We start from the raw sequence: 19,771 nt of genomic DNA on the forward strand, positions 1-19,771 counted from the left end.
AAATTTCTACTCCATGACTTCTCCCTCTTCTCCAAAATGTCATAATTAACAGGATGGAAGAATATTTTAACTTAATTCTTCACTATGGCCCATGTAATAAAAAGCTGAGTTTATACTATTACTGTATAATTTAACTCCCCTGTGTAGTAATTATGTGATGTCTTTTGAAAAACGGATACTTGTTTAGATCTTTGTGTTAATTAACTATTTTAATATAATTTATATGAAGCCTTAGCAACCACACATTGTTTCACATAAGTATAATATGCAAACAAATTAATAGAAAAATCCACCATATATTACGTAACTCACAATAGGTTGACAAGCTACCACAGCTGTTATCAAGAGTAAATTAACAGCCAAGTTATGGAAGTGAAGTACACTGTACCCTTCCTTTTCTCCTCCTCTTTCTCATGCACCCAAAATATTATCATTTATAAGGGAATAGTGCCCAAAATGCTGGTCATAATTGGGACCTTATTGTGCTTGCTACTGTGGAAGATATGATTCTTTCTCCAGAATGTTTACAATCATAAAGGATAATCAAACCATAAATAGGGAGAGAAGAGATGACGGACTATTACATACAAGTGAAATAATCAGTAATATGGTAGGCACACTACTTGTTAGTTTCTTATTTTCTTTTTCCTTTTTTTTCATTTGTCTTTATTAGAGGGTAGGGAAAACAGCAGCTGGAGATGAATAAATATAGTGAAAAAGGGGTAGGGATGCAGAGTGAAGAGGGGAAGGAAGGAGCAGCAGAAAGCAGGCAAGGAGGGTGAGGCTGCTAATGGAAAGACTGCGAGGGAGTGGGGTTGGAACAGGTTGTACCCAGAACTAGACAATAATGTCCAGAGTTCCTATTGTAAATATTATTTTGATACTTTTATTAGCTGTAAAGATCAGGAGAGAGTGGATAGGTAAAACCATTCTGGCCATCTCTTTCCCTGCTCTGCTGTTGTTTCTGTTCCAGGCCATATTGTTATTGAATTCCCTGTAGCTCATTTGAACTGTTTGTGCACCCAGTAGATGCTGTTCTGCTTTGAATGACACAAATCTAGAACTCTGGCGTACAGTCAGCGGGAGCAGATTGCATTGGCTGAGGCCCTCCATTAAGAAAAATCCATTGATACTCCTGGAGAGTTACAAGCCAGGATCTACAGCAGGAGCATGCAAGCTGCTGCTAACATTGAGTTGAGGGAGGTTTTAGGATAGGCAGCATTTTTAAAAACGGCCAGCACCTTGAATCGCACTTAGTTTTAGATGTTCATAGTCATTCTCAGCTTTATAGGTTATCACAACCACAGATGCCATCTTTATGACTTATTGAGGGTTGTTCAACTCCCCAATATTGCTTTTGCTTTGCCTTTTCCTACCTTGTTCTGCCCCTGCCTCAAACATACCCTGCCCTTGCTCCTCCCTCCCACAACACCTCCTGCACAAGCTGAAGACACTAGGGAAGGGGAAGCAGGTCATATGGGGAGCACTCACTGAACACCAAAGTGCCCACAGAACTAGCGCCTATGGTTACAACTGAAGGAGATCTGCACTCTTGACTTTTCAATATATTGCACTTTCTATCACATACCAGACCATAAGAAGAGCTTTACATGAAACTAATTCCTCTGTAACTAGCACCTAAAAACTAGTCGAATTTGGGTTGTGTTACAAAAATATTGTGTATTTTTAATGTTTGTCTCCTCTTACTATTCTTATCGTACTCCCTGAATCTGAATTGTATGAATTAAGGCTGGACTCATGATAAGTTTTCATTTCTTGGCTTTTATTTGTTTCACAGTGATCAATGTTTAATTTTTTTCTTCATAAGTCATATTGTTGCTATTGCCATATATGTGAAAGCTCATATTCACGGAGAATTGTACCAAGACTCCACTGTAATTGAAATGAGTCATTTGTGATTGAGGGGATAAAAGTTAATCAGGCACTGCCCCTGTGGAGAATCTGCACGCTTATTTCTGGAACAGAAATAAGCAAATGTTATGTTTGGAGAGATGGAGAGTGAAGGGTAGTGAGAGGAAGAGTATCATTTTTCTAAACTATCTTCCTTCTTGAAATTTGATTATGCATCTCCTGTTTAATAAAATGGCATGTTATTGCACTGCAGGTCCCACCCTAAAAATGATTTCATTTACAGTTTAGAGATTACTTTTCTGTATATATTCTGGATACTTTAATCAGTTTGAAATATTTTCATTATTTTATACAAGAAAAAAATCATACAAGCACTTCAGTTTTTTGCCAGATGGCTAATTTTAAAATAAAACTTTAGCACCACCTCATGGTATTGTGAAGTTTTGCAGACATCTTCATTATTCCGATATACTGGCCCATATATAGCCCCGCCGGCCCTCCAACCTTCAGTTCCTTCTTACCACCCCTGAGGATCATTGGGACGTGCTTCTGCTCTTGCTTAGCAAATGCTCCTTTGTAGCTTAGTTTTACAATTCTTTGTTCTAGTGTTATAGTTACGGTTATCAAGTTCTTGATAAGTAGTTTCCTAAGTTAAGGACCCACCGTAGTCCCTGCCCCGCACTCTCGGTGTGAGCGGTGGGGCATGCCCGGATTGAAAGACTTCAAGCCCTGAGAGACGTGCCAGAGACCTATGCCCTGTGGCAACCCACACTTTGCCTGCCTTAAGTGTCTGGGTAAGGCCCATTTGTCCGAAGCCTGTAAAATTTGCAAAGCATTCAAGCCGCGCACAAAGCGGGAGGGAGAGTCGCGTCTTAAGATCATCATAATGGAAGCAGCTTTGCGGCCGGCACCGGCTTCTCACCTGGCACTGGCGACTCAGAGCACACCAGCCTTCGTGCAAAAGGCGTCGAGCCATTTGCGGGCCTTGCCGGCACTGCCTAAACCATGACACTGCTCTCAATCCCCAGTGCCTCAGAAGAGCAGGTCTGGCGGGGGAAGGTCATCCTCTGCCCCGCCAGCCCATGCCCTCAGAAGGGGCACGCAGCATATTCAGGCTCTGCCTGGACCTTCTTGGTTGGGCAAATGTTCCAGTCTGCACCAGGACTGCAGCCCGATGGGAGATTTCCCAGAGCCCTCGACACTGGAGGCCTTCGACGCTGCTAGGGACCTTATCGAGTTGTTCCCCTCTTCTCCGGCACCGACCTCAGCCAAGGACCGGGACTCCAGTCAGCACCGATCGGAGCTAAGACACCCAGAGTCCTGGCACCAGAGTCGAGAAAACACAGGTCCAGCACTGCCACACCAGCAGCACCTCCAGCCCATGCTTCTCACTGTTCTCTGTGCCGGGACAAGGGCCTCAAACAGCACCGAGCATGGCATCAGCTACTGCACATTCTGGTCCCAACTAAAGCTCACCAGGCCCGGCACCGACCATGCCTCCCCCTCCTCCTTGCCCACACTGGGACATGCCCCGACATCAAGGCAACTGGCTGTATCCGCCTCTGCACCACCATGGTTAGCTTCAGAGTATTCGACTGACTCAGAGGTGGAATCCACGTGGTGCTCCAGGGGATCAAGATCAAAATCTCAGCACCCGTCTCATTCCCGTCACCGGTCGTAGCACTGTAGCACTTCCGCCCATCAACAGCAGTATCATTGGGCACAGCCAGCCCCTGTACTGGGGATGCAGTAGTCATGGCTCCCACTGGCACCACCTCCATCTCAGTGGCCCTTCTGGACCCTGTGGGCTTACCACCAGAGTCAGGGTGTGGCCCCCCTAGACGGGAGTCATTCTTCTCTGTGTCCAGAGCTTCTCCTTCGGCGACCCCACTTACTCGATCACCTACATCAGAGCAGTCGCTTTCACCAGGCCAGACATCCCCATACCCTTCGGAGTCTGAGGGCCCCATGACCTGGCCACTCACAATGCTCCCGTTGATGGCTTCGCAAGCTCCCTCGCAGGCAGTGGACCCTGTGGAGGTGGGCTCAAAGGGGTCCTCATCCTCCTCTCCAGATGAGGCCCTGGGCATGTCTCCATGGACTTGAGGTGCATCAGGACCTCCTTTGCCGACTGGCCCAAAGCCTGGGGATCCAGGCGGAGAGGGTGTTGGAGGATTCTGACTCTACGGTTGACATTCTACAGTCAGACACCCCCACCAGAGTGGCCTTCTCCATCAACAAAATGATGGCAAAGATCTCCAAGTCCCTCTGGCAAACTCTGGCCTCCATTCTACCAACAGACGAGAGTTGAACAGTGGTACTTCATGGCCCTGGAGGGGAACCTGGGTCACTGGTGGATTTGGCAGTGAACCAAAGGAAGAGGCACGGTCAGCCAGGCACCACCCTTAAGAACAGGGATGCCAAAAAGATGGCTCTGTTAGGGAGGAAGGCCTACACGTCCGGAGGCCTACAGCTTCTCATAGTGAACCAGCTGGTTTTGCTATCTTGCTACGTGTGTAACACCTGGATTTCCTTGGACAAGTTCAATGAACTCCTCTTGAGGGATTCTCAGCCCAAGTTCAGAGCCCTCTCAGAAGAGGGCAGAACAATCTCTAAGGCTGTGTTCTAGGCTGCCTTAGATGCATCCGATGCGGCTGCTTGTGCTATGGCTACTGGGTTAGTGTTATGCCGCAGCTCTTGGCTGCAAGGGTCTGGGGTACCTCTGCAGCTCCAAAATACGATCCAAGATCTTCCATTCGAGGGCCTGTCTCCGTTTTCTGAACAGACAGACCAGCACGTATACGGGCTGAAGGACACCCAGGTTACGCTAAAGTCACTGGGCATTCACACCCCTGTCACCCAGCGGCAATCCTCCTTGGGCAGGAACTCTCCAATGCCTTCCCAGCAGGGCTCTTGCCCTGATTTCTCCCAACAATGGGAGGAACGGCAGGCGCCGTCCTCAGCTGTGCCAGGATCAGGCACAGGGCCCACCTAACAAGTCCTCGGGGCCCTGTCAAGGCTTCTGAGAGTACGCCTGAAGACAGCTTACCAGTCTCATCTCTCCCCTTCCAGGATCATCTATTCCCTTTCTGCTAAGCCTGGGAATATGTTACCTTGGACCATTGGGTCCTATAGACAGTGGGAAGGGGCTATGTCATCCCCTTCCACTCTGCTCCTCCTTCACATCCCCCTACCCCGTCCCTCTTTAGGGATCCCTCTCACGAGCTTCTCCTTCAGGAGGAGGTCCTTCAGCTCCTCGCTCTAGGGATCACAGCGCCGGTTCCCCCAGGAGTCCTGGGCAGGGGCTTCTATTCCCAATATTTCCTGGTCCCGAAAGCCAAGTGCGGTGTGAGGGGCGGGGATGTTTCTGTCCTATCCTGGTCCTCAGGGATCTCAATGTCTTCATCATCAAACCCAAATTCAAGATGGTGGCCCTGGCATCTATCACTTCATCCCTAGCTCTCAGAGACTGGTACACTGTCCTCGATCTAAAAGATGCCTACTTTCACATTTCCATTGCTCCACACCACTGACGATTCCTCTGCTTCATGGTGGGCAGAGACCACTATCAGTTTATGGCCCTCCCCTTTGGGATTTCCACGGTCCCCCGGGTCTTCACAAAGTGCACGACCCTTGTGGCTGCCGCCCTTGAGGAAAAAGAGTCCAGGTGTTCACCTATCTGGACGACTGGCTCCTGCAAGGGAGCTCTGCAAACCAGGTGCAGGCCCACATCACCCTGGTTCAGGATCTCTTCCGGGAGTTGGGCTTACTCCTGAATGTGGACAAATCATCTTTGGTACCCACTCCAGTGATAGAGTTCGTGAGTGCTAATCTGGATTCCACATCCGCAAGTCAGCTGTCCAGGATCTGCAGGCATTTCTGATAACTACAGCCAGGACTTGCATGCGGCTCCTGGGTCTAATGGCCGCATGCACATATGTCACCCAACATGCCATACTCCACATGCGACCACTACAGATGTGGCTGGCATGCACTCATAACCCATCCTTTCACCAGTGGGAGAGAGTGGTGACCGTGCCCTCAGAGGTCCTTCAATCCCTAGATTGGTGGACCTGGGAGGGGAAGTCTGCACCAGGTTACCATTCTCCGGGCCCTTACTGACCCTCCAGCTGGTGATAGACGTGTCGGACACAGGCTGGGGAGCCCACCCTGCCGATACAGACACAAGATATGTGGACTGTGGACAATCTCTCTCAGCACATCAATGTCAGGGGAACCATGGGCAGTCTGCCTTGCTTGCGCGGCCTTCCTCCCTCGACTCAGGGGCAAGTCGGTGCTCATCCTATCCGACAATATGTTGGTGGTCTCATATATCAACAGGCAGGGTGGAGCCCGCTCACGTCACTTGTGTCAGGAAGCCCTACACATGTAGGATCTCTTAATCAGGGTGGATGTCCACCCAATGACCTCCTATCTCCCAGGCTCCCAGAACGATCTGGCGGATTGGCTGAGCAGATCCTTCTCCGGTCACAAATGGTCTCAGATGGGACGTGGCTGCTTGGATCTTCTGCAAATGTGGTTTTCCCCTTTTGGACCTGTTCGCCAGACTACAGAAAAGGAAATGCCAGAAGTTCTGCTCCCTCGTGGGAATGGGGCAGGGCTCTTGGGGAGATGAGTTAGTCATTCCATGGCCCGGGGGTCTGCTTTATGCGTTCCTGCCATTCGCATTAGTCCACAGAGTGCTGCTGGGGGTGCGGGAATTCAGGGCATCCCTGATCCTCATAGCCCGAGCATGGTCCAGACAGCATTGGTTCTCGATCCTCCTGAGCGTGTCATGCAAGAGACCAATAGCTCTCCCTATGGTACCGGACTTGATTACGCAGGATGGCGGCAAGCTTCGGCACGTGGACCTGTGCCCCCTGCATCTCACGGTGTGGAAGCTTTGTGGCTGACGGTGGCGGAGCTTCAGTGTTCAGCTCAGGTGCAGGAGGTGCTGTTGGGTAGTAGGAAGCCTTCTACCAGGGCTACCTATTTAGCCAAATGGAAGCGGTTTTATATCTGGACTACTCAAAGAGGATTTTTGGCTGTAGATGCCCCAGTTCCCTGGATCCTGGACTACCTTTTGGACCTCAGGTTGCAAGGGTTGTCATCCCCCTTGATTAAGATCCACCTAGCGGCTATTTCCGCTTTCTATCTGGGCACTAGGGGCAAGACCCTTTTTGCGGACCCAATGGTGAACAGATTCTTGAAGGGCCTGGAGAGGCTTTACCTGCATGGCAGGCAACCGTTGCACAGTGGGATCTCAACCTGGTCCTGTCTAAGCTTATGAGACCCCCATTTGAACCTTTGGTGACTTGTTCCTTATTACACTTGTCCTATAAGGTATCCCTCTTGGTGGCCATCACATCAGCCAGACGTGTCCAAACTGGAGCCCTCATGGTGGAACCCCCATATACAGTTTTCTTCAAAGACAAAGTCAGGTTGTGCTCCCACCCTGCCTTTTTGCTGAAAGTAGTGTCCATGTGTTGCAAGACGTCTTCCTACCAGTTTTTTACCCCCCAAGCCCCATGCATCGGGTAAGGAACAGGCACGACATACTTTGGACATTCAGAGGGCTCTAGCTTTTTATTTAGAAAGAACAAAAGCCCTTCCGCAGGTCACCTCAGCTCTTATTTGCCATAGGAGAGCAGATGAAAGGCCAGCCGGTTTCGGCACAAAGGATCTCCTCTTGGATCACAGCCTGCATTAGGAAGCCTTACGGGATGGCTGGGATTCCAGACACTCCCCTCACGGCCCACTCAACTAGAGCTCAGGCCTTCTCCGCAGCTTTTCTGGCTCTGGTCCCTATCCTTAACTGAGGGGGTGCAGGGCTGTCACATGGTCCTCTATCCTTCGCTTACCATTATGCATCAGGCAAGGGGGGGATGCTGCCCTGGGTAGGGCGGTCCTCTACTCAGTGGAAGGATAGAACTCTGACCCCACCTCCTTCGATTACTGCTTTGGAGTCACCTACATAGAATGGGCATGAGAAATCACTCGAAGAAGAAAGAATGGTTACTTACTTTGTAACTGTGGTTCTTCGAGATGTGTTGCTCATGTCCATTCCAAATCCTGCCCACCTCCCCTTCTTTGGAGTAGTCCGGTAAGAAGGAACTGAGGGGGTGGAGGGCCAGCAGGGGTATATATGGGCCGGTATACCGGCGCCACTCCAGGGGGCTCCCCCGCTGGCCCAATGGGTGCTGCTAGGGGAAAAGTTTTCGATGACGCGTGCATGCTGCATGCGCACACCTACATGGAATGGACATGAGCAACATATCTCAAAGAACCACAGTTACGAGGTAAGTAACCATTCTTTTCAATTCAAAACAGTTTTGTTTGAAATTTTTCCTTCAGAGCATTCTGAATGCCAGGGTTTTGTTCAGATTGGAAATTAAGCCAAATTTAAAAATCTTCTTGGAGTAGTTGCATATGTGCATTCCACTTGTCATGTTTGTTCACGCCACTTGGTTGTTGGAAATTTTTCCCTCAGTGAAACCTATTGGGGTGACTCAAGTTCAAGCAGCCATGCCACTCTGGGCACCAATATAAAGAGCCCAGCTGACTGTAAGCCCCTTCCATTTCAGCTGTGTCTGACAGAGAAGATGTGACTGGCTGAGATAGACTAAAACTACTTCTCGTGCTGTTCCCAATCAGGAAAGCTTCTACTAGATTGACTTAGACAGCTGAAGAGAAAAAGGTTTTCTATTTGGGAATCTCAGCACCAGCCGGTTCCCTTTCTCAACACCGTTTAGTACTATTAATTAACTCTGAAACGATCTGGATTTTGCATTAATTCCATAAGAGCCCATTGATAGCAATATCTGCATGTTGCTCTCCTCTTCAGAGATAGCCTCATTGTATTTTTTCGCCCTCTAGTGCCTAGATTCCTAAAAGGCTTTTCTCCATGGTTTTCTTCTAGTTCAATAGTCTTCTCCCTTTTGGGACCATAGTATAGTAATAATAACTTTGATCTCTCATTTGAGCCCTTAGCAAGTTGTTTACTATATCATCTGTCAGTGAAGACCGTCTTTTCACGAGCCATTGCCTCAGTTTGAAAAACAAGGGTGATTTGTTATGCTTGAATGAAGCACACAGGATCTTTTTCAGGGTAGTATATGCATTTACACGCACTCACGCACCCTGCTGATGGAATAGTTACCAGTCTGTTGCTCGGCCCAACGTATTGGCCAGATAGGTCAGGTGCGAGGAAGGAGCCAGGTTCTTGTCAGTCCAGACTGATGCTCCATAGTCTTAGCAGGTGGAGAACCTGACGGACATATAAGACATCCCATCCTTTATAGGATTTTCCTTCCATGCAAGTCTATGCATTTGGCCTTGTCAGGCTTTAATCAGTCATTCAGCGTCACAATCAGTTTTTCTGCGACATATGTTTACCTGGAGGTTGTTTTCTCAGTTATTTGATATCAATATGCTGATGACCCCTCCTGGCTGTTGTCTTCTGGTGAAACTTGTTATTGCTTCCCTATCAAGGGGTGCTTGCCACTAACTTCAGGGTTCGTCAATCTGCCTCGATCCAGTTTGCGTCTTCAGTGTGCTTTAACTTATTTGATAATTATTTAGTGCTTCTGAGTCTCCGGCCTCTCCTCTGACCATTTGAGCATGCAGTGGCCTTCACACTTCTCTCCTAAAATATTCTCTTTCTCATTCACACAAATAATACATTTACACAATTGCAGCATGGAATAAAGGGGTACTTCTGGTCACTTTAACAAAGTTACAAAGTCTTTCAACATTAAACTTTTTTCTATCTATTACCAGGCCTTACCTAATATTAACATCACTATGCATTATAATATTCCATCCTTTCACTTTAACATCAGAACATGCTAACATCAAACAAAGCTGGAGCTAAGTTAACAAAGTTGCCTGGTCTGTCTGACGCCTACATCTTGTGTTTAAGTTTAATCCAAACCTTTTGCTATAACATACATTCATTATAACTAACTGACTTATTACTTACACAATTACAAGGCTACAGTTTCAGGCCCTTATGTCAGATTCCCCCATACATGATTTTCTAAGGACAAGTTTGCTCTCAGGCCTCTTGCCAACTTTGTATGAAAATTCCAGAGGAACCAGTTTACAGACGCTCCCTGAGTTGCGAACGGTCGAGTTATGACAGTTTGTACTTAAGACCAAAGCTCCCATGGAGCGGTTGTAAAGGTGGTCCCCGAGTTACAAACGCGACGCGTGCTTACAAACAGCACGGTCGCGTGTAACTCAGTGGGGTCCAAGTTACGAACAGTTCGAGTTACGGACCAAGTGTTGGTCTGTAACTTGTTCGTAACTCGGAGAGTGGCTGTATTCATTTCCCAATTTTCTTCCAAAAGCCTCACTGAACCCTGGGGAAGCTAAGCTATGTACACTAGTTGTAATAAGGGCATTGGCATTAACTAAACAGGGCAAAATCATTCAAGATTACACTTAGACTGAGGCCTTTGCTGATAAGATTACAGATCAGTTAGTATTTTCACAGATGTTTATCACTTTATAAGAACATGTTAAGATTGAGATCCACTACCAATATTATAGCTCATTTCACTACAGGTTGGACCTCTATAGTCAATATTTCTATAGTCCGACAACGTTTGTGGTCCAGCACCCTTATGTGAGTACTCTTGGGTTGGGAAAGCCAGGCCTCCCATTCAAGCAACTCATCCCTCACCCCACCAGAGCTTCCCAGAGCACCGCAAATAGCTTGTTTGCAGGGTTTAAGCTCATGGAGGGAGGCGAAAAAAGTGGAGATGTGGGGGGACGCCTTGTTTTTTCCCCTAATCATGTCTTCCCTGTCAGTACTTGATCAATGCTGGCCCTTCTGGTAGTGGTAGAGTGGAACTGTGCAGCCAGCGGCAGCTGAGGGTCTGGCCTTGCCCTTCCCAGGTCTAGGAGGTTCATAGATTCAGGATCAGTCAGATCCTAAGAGTGATCAGGCCTGCATGCAGGAATGTCTGTGGGTAGGGGTGTGCTTTTTTGGTAAATGTGGACCACGATTTTTTTAAAACGTAAGGGCGTTCAAAATAGTCAAGGTTTTCTTTTTGATCTATAAACACTTAAATGATTTAGGACCATGCCTGTCATGTGAGATATTGCACTAGAGGCCCTTACCTGGAGCTCTCTCTATTTTTAGGGGAGAGAGTTGTTCTGATCTTTCTCTGTGAGTTTTCTGTCAACTTTGGAAATCATTCTGTAGCCCATCCAGAGCAACCTACATTTATTGACTTATGAAGCCTTTCGTTTGCTCAGGCTTTTGGAAAGGACTGGATTGCATTCAGGGTTGGGGGTTTTGGCATGGATATTCTTGGCAGACAGGTGGGATACTTTCTTCATTGGCTGGCTGATGTAATTTTTACTGTTACACAGGCTGACTTAACCTGCTGGACTATTAATTACATGAATAGATTGATTTCCCTTTATCCTAGTTCCCATTAAAAACATTGTCAGAGTCTCTCAAGTCATGGATTATATAAATTAGTATAACATATACTGATATTTGTATAGATCTCATTTTAAAAATGACAATAAAATTTGTGTAACAAATAGGCTTGTTGCAATCATATTCACGTTTTGAAACTACAAATCCTTTTCTTTTCCCCCTTTGGAACAGAAATGCTGGCTTGGGTGTCTGTTCAATGACTTGCAGATTTGGTGGTATTTTGGCTCCATTTGTGCCATCCATGGTCAGTTAACTTTCTTTATTATTTGTGTTAATTACTGACACTTTTTTTTCCTAAGACTTGTAGTTTCTTGGAGTAATCTCAGAATTGATTTCCTGATTCTGGTATGGCAGGTGGATCTTTGACAAGGGATTTTTATATACCGCTGCAAATTTATAATTAAATAAAATTTAATTATATTGATATAATCAAATTGCAGTCTTAACTAATAAGAGACAGTGTATTTGTTGTGTGTTTTGGGGTGGTGGGTTTTTTGTTTTTACAAAATGGAATTTCTTTTTATAAAACTTTATTACTTTGAGACGGAAGCAAATTAACATTATATCTCTTTTAGATTAAGTGAAGTATTTCATATTTATTTGTTGCTGCTGCTCTTTATAAACAAATTTTGTATTGATATCTACTTGAATGCTCTTTGACTTTCAAATATTCATAATGGAGATTTTGATACGAATAATTGCTTGTATAGTGAGTGTTTGGTCCATTCGTTTCTTGATGTATTTCTAAGTAATTACTATTGTTCTTAATAGATATTACATACATGAATGCTGTGAAGATTCATCTTTTGGTATAACTTATATGTATATAATTAATTGAAATATATATATGAAAGATGATCAAAAGCTGCACTATTTTTGGAAATATTCTGGGGCATGGATTAATTTTGGGTTTTTATAATTGATTTTTCATTTCAGAAATCATTTAACCCATCTGTGCCATTCATGGTGTTTGGAATCAGTGGAGTGTCAGCAGGATTCTTGACTCTTCTTCTTCCGGAAACTCTTAATAAGCCAATTGCAGAGAGCATTGAAGACCTTCAGAGTCCTATATACCAAATGCTTAAAAACAAAAAGGCAGAGTAAAACATTTTTTTTTAATTTATTTTTTCTTTAAAGCAGTTTCCATTTATCTTACACAAGTCACACTGTAGTACACATTTCTAAGTTATTTAACTTGGGCATGAGTCTTACATTTCTGTTTTTTCTTTAATCATAACATCCTTACTCTGTGTTTGTTAAATAGGGCTTAGAAAAAGATGATTGTATGTCAAAGAAGAAAGCTTTAAAATAAATTTTATTTTGGTCATTTTCATCTATGCATACAATACAGCACATAAGCCTTAGTGCATTTTTGTTATTGTTGAATGCAATTTTAAAAAGTAACCTGAAATTGTCATAGGTGATACTGTGGATAACATAGCTTGTACTTCTGCAGTAGTAATTGTCTTATATATTGCATTGTATCTTTTTTATTTGTTAAATCTCTTACTAAAATGGAACATTTAAAAAATGTATGGTACTTGAAGAGAGTGTTTAATCTTTTATTGATATCTACCTCATTGTTAGACGCCATCTGAAACACTATCCTTTAATGGATGAATGTCTAATAAAACTCTTGAACCTGAAAAGTAAATAAGTTTTGTCTAGTTAATGGTAGTTTAAAAAATACCACTAGGACAATTTGAAAAGAAATACCGTAGCTTTAGTTTTTCACTGAAATCTATTGCTTCAGTGAACAGTATAGTGACTTCAAGCAAATTGCTGGCATTTGCATAAAGTTTCCTCAAAAGATGCAGCAAGCATCAGTCTTTCACTGTTATACTGTAGACATTTTTTTAAAAATCCCTTCAATTCTGTATTTAACACAAACTTTACTGTGATGACTCAAAACTTAATTATCTCATGATGTAGAATGTGCATATGTCAACCTACTCAGATTAATATGAATGGTAGCAACCAATGTCAACCCATGTTGCCTGAAAATAATTGTCATTAACACACTAACAAATGAATGAGTTTTGTAAGTTATGTTAATTACTGTACTAAAGAATTAATGATTTTTAAGTAATTAAGTCAATATATACTTAATGTAAGTCTGATATATTATGGTGCTGAACGCAGTTGATATGAAAAGAAATTGAAACAGTCTCTTATATTTGGATAGTTTATCCTTTTTAATTTCACTTCAGTTTTTAATTATGTTGATCAACTGAATATATGCCGAATTCCCCATCTGAGATTAACCTATGAAAATCAGACAAAATTGTTTTAATAATTTATATTTAATCTATTTAACAGGTAAACCAATTAGAAGAAAACACTTAAAGCTCAAAACCCCCCACATCCTTTTGGTGAAAAATCAAGCATCTTTTGGTAAAGTGCTTTCATATTGAAGGTGTGGAGCCACTGAGATCCCAGAATGGAAATGTAAAGGGGTATAAAGTTTAATGCCACTTCCAATATGTTGAACAGTTCATTTTTATGTGGAGGTCATTTGAGAAGATGGAAAAAAATGCCAAAATTTGTGAAAAAAGAATGTCAAATCTATGCATTAATTCAATGTCTTAATTAACCAGAAATGTTTAGGCACAGAATATACAGGGTTTTTTTTTTAAAAAAAATGCAGTATTCCATTATTGTTTTGTAATTGCTAGTTGTGAATTGAAATGATAAAAAATGAGGTAGTATGTAACAATATAGTGTTTTTTACAAGAGCCATCTGATTGGAAGGTTGCAGGGCAGGTTAGTATATTCAGCCATGTGATAAATTGTTGAAATAATTGTACCCTATGCATGCTAATATACTCAACAGAATTTTTCTTTTTTAATGTGGTTTAAACTACTTGTCTTTGTCTCTCAATACAAAAAGACCAAAGATTTTTTTATAGATTTTTAACATTAATATAAATAATGAGAGATAATCATACTGCTCAGGAAATTTCAAAGAGAAGTAAATTAAGTTTGATGCCAGATATGATAGTTTTTTAAATAAGATCCAGTTTAACAATAAAGAAATTTAACAAGAAAAATTTCAACATTGAAAGGACTAATATTAGCTCTTGGTAGACTAGAGGTACATTTAAAAGATAGAGTAAATTAATATTGAACATTGCTAAATATTAATTCAAAAGATGTAATAAACCACTAGCTAAATCTAGCTATAATTGCAGAACTAGAAGAAAACACAGGCAGTCCCCGAGTTACGCGGATCCGACTTATGTCGGATCCGCACTTACAAACGAGGTTTTCTCGCCCCGGAGCTCGCAGGCAGCGGGACCGCCACCTCGACCTCTGGGGCTATAAAAGCTGCTCCGGGTGCCCCTGGCGGGTGCCCCTGGTCTGCTGGGGACCGTCTCCAGCAGACCAGGGACACGGGGAGCAAAGCTGCAGCGGCGGCAGGGTCCCGCGCCTCTGAGGCTTTGCCAGAGCAAAGCCTCAGAGGTGCGGCACCCCACCGCGGCTGCGGCTTTGCTCCCCGTGTCCCTGGTCTGCGGGGAGGGGAGGGGGAAGGGGGCGCAGCTAATGCACCCCCCCCACCCCGAGCAGACCAGGCTTTTGTTGTGGACCCTGGGGTAGAGCAGCTGGGGTGCTGCCGGGTTGGTCCTGCAGGGACCTACCTGGCAGCCCAGCTGTTCTGTCCCAAGCTCGAGATTCAGCCGCTGTTGAAACTGATCAGTGGCTGATTCCAGGAAGCTAGGGACAGAGCAATTCTGCCTCCAGCTTCCTGTAGTCAGCCCCTGGTCAGTTTCAGCAGCTGCGACTGAATCTGGAGCCAGTTCCGACTTGCATACAAATTCAACTTAAGAACAAACCTATAGTCCCTATCTTGTACGTAACCCGGGGACTGCCTGTAATAAAAAAATGTATCAAATACAATATATAATCAAAATTATTATTTCATGAGAATTGGAAATATCTGCAATAGAGAAATAAGTTCAATAGATTTCACTTAACAGTTAAAATATTTATTTTGGAATAGATATATCATAGTTGTTATGGTTGTTTGGCCAAAACCATATTGTAATTAAATAAAAATAATAAATATAAAATTAGCGTCTCTTTACATGTACATTTGTCATGCTCTTATAAGGCTATTTCCTATTATTTGACTTTTTCCTTTTGATAAATGCATCTGGTAGGAAAAGCTTAGGGATAAGCCACCACATTTTGATATAATTGTCATATTTAAAATATGAACCCTGGTCTACACTAGGACCATATTCTGAAATAACCCGTCCCCCCATTTCCTCCAGTTTGAATTTATAAGTGGTATGACAACAGAGCGCAGAATTCAAACTCTGTACTCCTACTTTTCATGTGGAATAACTCTAATTCTGAAATAGTAATTTCAAAATAATCTTAGTGTGGCTAAGTGGTTCTGCTAATTTGAATTTATTGGCCCCTGGGAGGTATCCTGCTGCTCCCCTGCGTGCTTCCTGGGGCTCTAAGTCCTAGGTAGTGTCTCCACATTAATGGAGCCTGCCATGGACTAATTTCAATGCTTCTCCATAGTGAGGACAAGCTAGTTCAAATTGGGAGTTCTTAAGTTGAATTTAGTAATTTCAAAATAGTTTCTGTCTAGACATGGCCTGAGCCTGCAACTGAGTCGTGGAACTCTGTGGAACACTAATGAAGTCAGAAGTGTCTGCGGGTGCACAAAAGTCCATCTGTATATTGTAAATTCCATGATTGAGTCCTTAAATTGTATAAAATTATTTAAAACCACAAAATACAGTTTGCAGAAAAAGATGATTTTAGATTGCATGAAATGTTTATACATGTGCATTTATTTTAAGTCCGGTGCCAAAGTTTAAAGTAATACAGTGTGCAGAATTCTAACTTTCATATATTTATTTAGTTGCTTTGTTACATTTTTGTGGGCTAGAACTCAGCTGATGAAAGAGTTATGGTAGTCTCTTACCTTCCTTTAATATTCATAACCACATCAACGGGAGGACACATCTTCAGAGAATAATTATATCATCAAGGAAATGGTAAAGATGAACTTGTTTGTCAATTTAGAACTTTTTATTATGGAAAGCTTTGATTTTGTTTAGAAGCAGAAGTAATACCCTGAGACAGAATATGCCTAAATACATCATTGTATGGTGAATGTCTCACATATCCCCCTTCTGCCAGATGTTTAACGTATCAGCCTCAATAATGAATTTTCCCTTTCCTTCTATTCCCATTCTTATAGAACACAGGTAATAAAAATTAATTGCATATAAAATGTGCTGGTGCTTGTATTTCCCAATTCAAAAAAAAAAAATTGGAATGTATCCTTAACATTTACTAAGATTTTTGTAAATGTGACTTTGCAAAAGGCTATTCTTAGGAAATTCTGGTTCAAAAAAATTAAAAATTTTGAAAACTGTGTTGTTTGTGACAAATAAAATAAGCAAATAAAATACTACCTAATTATGCCAGTTGCAATAATTTTGGTAATTTATTTTAAAATGCCTGTCAGCAGGTATGTCTGTAATAATATAGAAAACAAAAAAGATTCAGGAAATATTTTTTGACAGATTCCTTAATAGGACTTTGAGTAATAATTCATTCAAACTATACTACAGAAATTTATTTCTGACACTCCTCAGAAGTAGTGCAAATGCTCTGGAGAGTTAGGGTAGTGAAGGAACTTCAGGAGAGGGAAGTAGTTGCTGGGAAGGTGCCTGAGAATGAATCAGAAAAGTAGTTTGAGGTGGGCTAGTGAAGTAACAGTTTTTTGAGGGGCGGAGAATGAGTGTTTGGGAAGAGTCTCCCCTATGCAAATCTTCACTGACCCATAGCCTCTCCCATTCAATCAGGCAATATTCAATATTTACCTTCATCCCCATGTGATCTTGTATCTCCACTCATCCAGCTAAGCATAACTGAACCTATCCCCATATGTCCTTGCACTCCTATTTCCATTCAACTCCAGCTCAGTGTGGTCACCTCACTATCCCCTGTTCTCCTACAACAGTCTGTACCCCCACTAACTTTTCTGAACCTCATTCTGTGTGACCTACCCCCAGCAACCACTACTGCCCCACTGTGTTTGTTCCTTCTATATCCCATATCTCCTCATCTGGTCCTGTGGTCAGGGCACTGTGAGGAATGCAGCCTCTGCAACCTCCCTCTCTGTGCTTGGCTGCTCTGGCCCATGAGCAAGTGCTCTGGTGCCACATTAGTCCCACATTAGCCCCTGGTTGGTAAAAGGTGTAATTGCAGTATGACGCCATTCATAGATTCAATTCACCTTTCATTAGAATCGATTCTTCTTCGAGGAGTCCCTGTGGGTGCTCCACTGAAGGTGCTGGGTTTGCCCTGGCGCTGCAGAAATGGAGATTTTTTGCTGTAGCAGTACCCGGCTGAACCGTGCATGCGCGGTATCGTCTTGTGGTGTTCGCGCCACTCTGAATATGTGCGCAGTCCGGCTCCCGCCAGTTCCTCTCAACCACCTCAGGCTGCAGACGGAGCAACTGCCTCTCTTCAATTCTACTCTTTCACGTGAGATCCCCAACGTTTTTTCTTATCCAGTTTTAACATTCCCTGTTTATCTATTCTATATTCGTCACGATCCTTGTCTCCTAGTTTTAAAAAAAAAAAAAAGTTTTTTCCTTACCTCACAGTTGGTTCCCCTCTCATCACGTACCCGTTCTTTTTATTACAGCCCTTCTTCATTTTATATAGTTATCCCATAGTTACTAGTTAGTCCGTTCTTCATTCTTAAAAAAACAAACAAACAAACAAAAACAGCAAACAAATTTTTTCTGGTTAATCGTTACCCCAGAACGCAAACATGCCATTGTCACCAGGGTTTAAAAAGTGTGATTCATGCCAGGAGGCGATGCCAGCTTCTGACAGGCACTCATCTTGTATCTGCTGCCTCGGGGAAGCCCACGTCCCTCAAAAATGCCTGCATTGCTCTCAATTGACAGCAAGGGCCAGACGGAACAGGGAGATGAGGCTGTGCATGCGGCTATTTGATAAAGCCTTCCAGCCGCCATGCTCAGAAGCAGCTGCCGAACACTAGTCACACAAACGCAGGGCTTCTTCGCCTACCACCGCTCTTCCTAAAAAATCGAAAGCGTCCCCGACAAAATCCTTGCCTAATATCCCGCACCCCAGGATCAGCACAGGGGATAAGCCAGGTATTTCAGGCTTTGAGAAATCGTGGCCAAAAACCTCTACCATGTCAAAAATAAAGAAGATGACTCAAGTAGCGCCATCAGTGGCACCAAGAGTATCATTGGCACTGCCTCCAGCTACGTCCTCGGCACCGCCAAATATACCAGCACCGAGAGCATCTTCGACACCAATGACATTGGCGGCACGGACACGGACACTGACGACGCTGGCACCGATGGAGCTTCCCATCTAAGCCACTGCACGGCACTGGCTGTTTCAGCACCATCGGCACTGATTACTCCTGTGGACGGCACCCCTGAATCAGCGTCTACTACTCCATGGCGCCGAAACCGCTCACCATCCTTAGCCTTCTCGTGGGCACCATCCCCATCTCCACCACCACTGAGATCTCCCAGGCCACTTCGGGAATACCAGCACTGGTCTTACTCACCTCAGGATAGGTTGCCGTCGCCCTTCTTGGCCTCTTACAGGGACGACCATCACCATTATTATAGACACTCCTCTGCCTCTCCATGCTCTTTCAGACGTTCCTACACCTGATCCCGATCACCACGCTCCCCCATAACCACCACTGCTGGACAATCTCTACCAATACGATGACAGACCTTGTGATTCCCACAGCAAATACTCCCATTACTATAGATCACGGTCAAACGGCAGATCATCCTACGACTATTGCTCTTCCAGTCACTCAACTACACCAGCCCCACCCACACCAACGGGGCAGCCATCGTCACCACCCAAGTTAACATCTGAGCCAGACGATACTCACCTCACTATTGATGATCAACCTATGGAGGTATCTCCAACCAATCACTCTTTGTCACCAGATGATGCGGTAATTCCTGGAGATAACTCTCTTCCCGACGATCCCTACCAATTCCAGGAGCTGTTTAAGAGGGTGGTGGTGACACAAGATCAAAATGTATGAACTTAAGGATAAACAGCATAAACTGCTCAAGAATTTACATCCTCAGCATAGAGGACAGCTGACATCCATACCCTTGGATGACGCTATCCTGGAGGTTGCCAAAGAAATTTGGCAAACCCCAGTCTCCGCACCACCAGTTAGCAGGAAGGCAGAAAACAAATATTTTGTGCCCCCAAAGGGCATGGAATTTCTTTTCATTCACCCCCCCATCTAATTCTCTAGTAGTCGATGCAGCCCACCAAAGACTAAAGACACCTCAATATAGATACATCTCCAACCATCGAGACTCTAAAAGGTTAGACATACTAGGGAGAAAGATCTATACATCTGCTACACTTATGCTGAGAATTGTTGAT

At 43.9% G+C, this 19,771-nt stretch overlaps 1 protein-coding gene across 3 annotated transcripts in view; it reads left to right on the forward strand.

Moving 5' to 3' along the window:
- Positions 1-16,787, forward strand: part of LOC102451283 (solute carrier family 22 member 15-like) — a 79,384-nt gene extending 62,597 nt beyond the window's left edge. Inside the window, exons 10-12 of one of the 3 annotated variants that reach the window (XM_075934904.2) lie at positions 11,498-11,570; positions 12,263-12,421; positions 13,646-16,785. In XM_075934904.2, the coding sequence (XP_075791019.2) occupies positions 11,498-11,570; positions 12,263-12,421; positions 13,646-13,672 (259 nt within the window). In that variant the 3' untranslated portion in view covers positions 13,673-16,785. Of the gene's footprint in view, positions 1-11,497; positions 11,571-12,262; positions 12,422-13,645 lie in introns of all 3 variants that reach the window. The other 2 variants (XM_075934906.2, XM_075934905.2) reach the window with 2 other exon arrangements.
- Positions 16,788-19,771: the final 2,984 nt, after the last annotated feature.

The sequence above is a fragment of the Pelodiscus sinensis genome, chromosome 8 (assembly GCF_052426305.1).
Source record: "Pelodiscus sinensis isolate ZL-2025 chromosome 8, ASM5242630v1, whole genome shotgun sequence".
NCBI lineage: Eukaryota > Metazoa > Chordata > Testudines > Trionychidae > Pelodiscus > Pelodiscus sinensis.